The sequence below is a fragment of the Thamnophis elegans genome, chromosome 9 (assembly GCF_009769535.1).
Source record: "Thamnophis elegans isolate rThaEle1 chromosome 9, rThaEle1.pri, whole genome shotgun sequence".
NCBI classification, from domain to species: domain Eukaryota; kingdom Metazoa; phylum Chordata; class Lepidosauria; order Squamata; family Colubridae; genus Thamnophis; species Thamnophis elegans.
In genome coordinates, this window is record NC_045549.1 from 60,905,608 (window position 1) to 60,911,607 (window position 6,000).

General features: G+C 38.5%; 1 protein-coding gene across 1 annotated transcript in view; it reads right to left on the minus strand.

Annotated features, from left to right (window-relative positions):
- The window catches only part of LOC116512952 (follistatin-related protein 5-like), a 190,275-nt gene extending 189,402 nt beyond the window's left edge, over positions 1-873 (minus strand). The window contains exon 1 of the mRNA XM_032223654.1: positions 669-873. Within this exon, the coding sequence (XP_032079545.1) occupies positions 669-873 (205 nt within the window). The remainder of the gene's footprint in view (positions 1-668) is intronic.
- Positions 874-6,000: the final 5,127 nt, after the last annotated feature.

Below are 6,000 nucleotides of genomic sequence, written 5' to 3' on the forward strand. Positions count from 1 at the left end.
GCGCCTGGATCCCCTAGTCCTATAGTCTCCTTGTTACCCTGATCAGTGGTATTCTTATCAGATTGAGCGGGAAGTCCCATTTGAATGGACGAAGCCCTAGCCTTGATCAGAATGGCCTTGAACATTGTAGGCTTAAATAAGCCAGAGAACGCGGGGGCGTTGGGGGCCAGATTCTCATCCTCTGACAGATCAGGGGCATCCTGTCCACCCTCCTCCTCATCAGACACCTCGCTGACCACTGAGGAAGCAGGAGGGGAGGCCCCGGAGAGTTGAGGGAGAACTCCAGTGTTCCGCCTTCTGGCTTTGGCTTTGCTCAGGTGGGGCAAGGATAAACCCAGTTGTTGGATGCCATTAGCAATCCCCTGTGATATTGCCCGTTGCACCACCTCCTGCATTGCTTGGGATAACTCAGGAGCCTCCACAGAATTAGGGCTAGTGGGAGGAGCCTCCTCTCTCATTAGAGATCAAGCCTCTTCCATGTCTACTTCCTCCAGAGAGGAAATAGGAGACCTGGGGGAAGCCCTGGAAGGGTTGGGAAAAAATCCAAATTCCCCTTCATCTGCCAGAGATGGAGAGCCCTCCCGTGGAGTCTCCACCAAGGGAATGTCTGTAGAAACTGGTGGTGGAGGTGGTTCCCTGGCTTGCACAGTTTGTGCCTGGGCACTAACTGCCTTTTGAAACTTGTCTTTTCAGAGCCTTCTGTCTTCTTTCAGCCAACATTTCTGCAGCTTTTGAGACTTTCTTGGCTTGGAGCTGTTTCCCTTTTGCAGGGCAGCCTGCACTGTCCTCCTTAGCAGCAGGGTTAGGCCTTCTGCGTTTGTTAGCAGGAGGTTCAGCTTGATCCCTGGCTTCAGACACGTTCCTGTTGGCCATGGCACACTTCTTTCTCTGTCAGAGCTTTAGATGTGATAATGCCAGTAATGCAATAGTTCTGGAAGTATGCCTCTTTAATTCAGTCCAGGTTCTGAGAAAAACTGGGCCTTGCAGCGATCAGTAACAGTCAGCAATATTTTGGCACCAGAATGGAAGTCCCTGTGCAGTGATAAAGCAAGGAATGGCCCGAGAAAGCCAAACTCCTTGCAGCTGCTCTCAACAGTCTTCCTGGGGAGGGGAGACCTGCCTGGAGACCCAGAGCGAGATCCCAAATTAAGAAGCCCTCCCAGTGGCAATCTGCTGTGGAAAACAGGTTGCGGCAAAGCTAACGGCTTGAGAATAAAGCGCGCCACTTTTTTTCCTGTCCAAAATGGCCACCACGAGCTACAGAGTGCATCTGGGAGCTGCCGGCAGTTCGGAGAGCTCAGTAGAGCCACCATTCTAAATTTAGACCACCGACAGTGAGCTTGGAGGGATCCCTACCTGCCTACCTGCCCCCAGAGCTTCTCAGCAGCTACTGACGAGCCTCCCGGTGGTGCCTCAACTGCGGTGGTCACAGAAGACAGCCGCTCTCTGAGCACCTGTTCCACTCTTCAATTAGGAGTGAACTTTCATCCAGTGAATTTTTTTAAAGAATCCTAACACTATATACTTGGAGAGTCCAATTTGCTGTTCAAGGACTGGAACTCCCCAACTGCATCCTTTTAGGGCGACTGAGTTTTTAAAACTGAGCCTCTGTGGGGAACAGGAGGCGTGGCTACACAAAGATTTGAACTCAGTCCTTGGGCAGCAAGCTGAAGTTAACCCATGCTTGGACACTCCAAGCAGCGCCTAGGAGAATAAAGGATATTAAACTAAGTCTCTTCATGAAATTTGTAAGTTGGGTAGTCATATAAAATCTTTAAAATCTCCTTTTTAAGGAAGTCACATACCTCTTGATAATATTACAATCACATGGCAGTTTCTTCTGCCAAATGATTGTACTTATTATTTATCCATTTTCTTAAAATTCAAGACAGATGTTTGACCATGGTTAGTTTCACCTAAAAATCTGGCATTTAAAAGTCATTTTACCAAATTATTTCTACTACTTCATCAACTCACTCTTCCCCTACCTCTTTGTATCAAAACAAGTGTAGTGAATTCTCTCTGATCATCTCCACTGGCCTAAGAAAGAAGCTGAAAGTAAACAAGGTCAAACATTTCCTGGAAGGACTACATTTGTGCTTGTTTCTCAATAAAGGTCAGGGTAATTAACAGTGCTTGATTAGAACCTTACAACAAAATGTCAAACAGAACACAATTATGATGACGTCAAGTGCTAAAGGCACAGAATAGTTATGGTTTAAATCATTAGTCGAAAACATAGTGAAATCACACTTTGTAGCAAAAATGCTTGATACAACCTAAATATGTATTTCTCAGTATACAAATTTAAGGATTTCATGTTTAGAAGATATCTACCATATAATATGAATTTGTCAGTTTTTTTTCCTCCCTTGAAAAAATATGACCCCAGCACCAAAGTCATATGCACCTGAGCCAATCCTATTCAATTAGCTGTTTGAATGTTTGAGAAGTATTTAGCAATAGCAATAGTAGTTAGACTTATATACCGCTTCATAGGGCTTTCAGCCCTCTCTAAGCGGTTTACAGAGTCAGCATATCGCCCCCACAGTCTGGGTCCTCATTTCACCCACCTCGGAAGGATGGAAGGCTGAGTCAACCTTGAGCCGGTGAGATTAGAACCGCTGAACTGCAGATAACAGTCAGCTGAAGTGGCCTGCAGTACTGCACCCTAGCCACTGCGCCACCTCGGCTCTATTTTCCTCATGATATTGAGAAAAAACTATGACCAGGATTTAAAATATATTGGAATATACTGGCATATTATATAACTTAGTCTTAGTTATATAATAATTTATGTTCAAAGAAGGACAAACATAGTTAAAATAAGTAACTATGTTAGTTTTATGATTGTAAAATAGACAAGTTCAGGAAAGTCAGCATAAGAACTTAAAATATTAGGTGGGAAGTAGCTTGTTTTTATTCCTGCCTCTTTACTAAAAACCCATAAAATGAAAACAAGTTTTCCTATTTTTTCAGTTCACAAATTGTGTTTGAGTGCTGAATGAATTATTCTGGGGTAAAAGGTAGAAAGTCTATTCATCCTATTCCTCTTCTAGATGCTACTACTAAGTACAAGCACCTCTGAATCCAAACAAATGACAAATGTGACAAATGTGAAATCCTTTAAAATATTTTTGAACTGATGCTTTTGTGCTTTATTATAGTTGTTATTATAGATTGCAGAACTTCATAGCATTGACCTTGTAACAGCATTGAGTATTTACAATATTGACAAGAAAATAAGTTATTTCATTATTTGAAAAACCTGTAGTTTAATTCTCTCAGTGCTTATTTCTCTTCTCTATTATTTTTATTGCCTTCAAGACTGCAATATTGGCAATATCGGCTACCAAAAACTTTTCTTTACAACCCCCACTCTGTTTATTTCTGCTTATTAATTTTTTAAAACTGTAATAAAATGTGTCAATTTGGCATGAAAATAAATTGCCATGCAAAATAAACCAACTTGGCCAACACAACTTTCTAGACTATGCATTAAAGTCTTCCAGTAGTTTGGTTATTCCTTTCTCTTTTTTCCCCAGATGAATTACTGAAAAATTATTGTTGCAAAATATGTTACAATGTCTACTGGAATTGGGGATCAGAAGGAACGAGAAGGAACAGGCGGGAGGTGGTGATCGCATTGCTGGCCTGCCACTATTTTTGCGGTGGGCTCTTTTTGCACAGGAGGGAAGGGCTGGGGATGGAAGCACTTTACTTTGCCTACCGCTGTTTTTGCGGCGAGCCCTCTTTTTGCCCCACAAGCTGTACCGGTAGGTGGTACACTGGTAATGGCAGGGACCGGTTGCATGTGCGCTTAAATAGTTGGGGCGGGCTTATTTTCAGAGGAGGGCTTATTATGGCGCATGCTCTGAAAAGCCCGATTGGGCTTATTAGCAGGGCATGTTTTATTTTCAGGGAAACACGGTAGATAACATATTTTATTGTTGAATTGGTGTCACTCTTAATATATATTTTGCTATTGTTGTTTTCCTAAAAAAATTAATCAGAATTGTCTTTCTATAATTTGAATCTGTTATTACATGCCCTACATTTTAGAATACATGTTTTGACATTTTGAATAATAATCTTAAAATACTTAAATAATGCTATCGTATTGACTCCTAAGTTTTTTAAAAAGCTAAATATTAACATAAACATCAGTTTCTCTTCATTCATCTTTCCTTCTAAAAAGTCTATGTTGATACCTGTAATGCTTTATGTTTTCCTTTTAAAGCATTTATATCTCCTATCTCCTATTTATTGATTAGGTTATCATTTCATTGCACCAGAAAGAACCAACATTATAAATGTATTCATTTACATAATAGCATAATAACGATATTTGCATGCTAAAGCAAAGGAGATATATTTTCTTTAAAAGATCAAATGGTCAGAATTCTCAAATGATTTCTCAAGCATTTCTAAAGAAAAGAAAAATACCACTAAACAATAAAAGGAAAGGACATGAGGTGATTAATTATCTGCTGTGTTTCCTAATTAGCCTAAGCATGTTATACTAGTTGACCTATATCAGGAAACATCATTGAAAGGGCATTATCTTTCCAAACAAAGATATCTACCTGTAAAGCAAAATTTAAGACTGCTGTTGGAATTGAAATTAAACATAGGTCATTTAAAGGAGTTTTTAAAGCCACTCCGAGCTCCTTCACTTTGATCGTTTATATAGACTCTAAAAATTCTCCATAAACCAGGGCTTATTTCAACAAATTTTCCCTACTTAATAATAATAAGAACCAAAGTTTGGATGTACAGTATAAAATATTGTGATTAAGCAGTTTTTGTACAATATGAAAAAAATATCAATGATTGCCAGTTATGTATTGATTATATATCATTTATGACATAATTTCAGTGATATTAGAGAAATCACTATATTGGACTTTTTAATATTTGAGTCTCAAAGAAATATTTATTTGGTCCAAAGTCTGAGAAATATCTTGACTTGCACCTAAAATCTATAACAATTTTAAGAGACATATAAATGTAAAGGTAAATTTTTGACTCAACGTTAAGACTATTAAAAGGATTGATAAGGAGTAAATTGTTTGGAGCAGAGGCTTCACCTATTCCAAGTCTTTTCTGGATGAATAGGCAAAAATTAACTATGCTTCTTTTTATGTATTTTTAAATCTAATTTATTACCTTGGATAATTACTGTCTTATTGAATATTCATTCAATTCTTGTATGCTTTTGGATCTTTTTATATGAAAATTGCTTCACAATTTAAAGTATTATCTTATTATTATTTTTTTACTTTTGTTGCTTCTTCCTATTATGAATTGTTTCGCCTGTAACTATTTAAACTTTAATGGAACATTTTTTCACTCACTTTTCTTTCTTTTTTTTAAATGACATCTTATTATGTTTATTTCTTCTGAAATTAATTTATTCTTGCTTGTGGACAAATAGAATAGGAGAACAGGGAGGAGGAAGGACAGATTGATACACCTGCCTCAATTTTCCAGCAAGAAAACAGAATTATATAATTTATTTCCTTTTGATACTTTCCCCCCTTTCCTTTACACTTCATAGTGTAGGTTTAGTGGGAAAGTTGTCAGGGAAAACGTCTTATAGGATTCTGTAGATCAGGGCTCTCCAACCTTGGCAACTTTAAGCCTGGAGGACTTCAACTCCCAGAATTCCCCAGGTGACTGGGGAATTCTGGGAGTTGAAGTTCTCCAGGCTTAAAGTTGCCAAGGTTGGAGAGCCCTGCTGTAGATGGTTGCAATGAGGACTATGAAGCCACTACACAGAAAATAGTGGTGTAGTAAGAATACCAAGGATTTTTGGCAACATGATTTGAAATATCTAAATTTGTATCCTTCCGGTTCAGTCATTCCACTACAGGATGATCTGGTATTAGATCACTTTAAATGCATTAAAAGAAAAAAATAGTAGACTGTGAGGATATAGTATTGATTTCCAGATATCAAACAAAATCTGTTTAACATCTTGTCACAATTTTGGAGGAA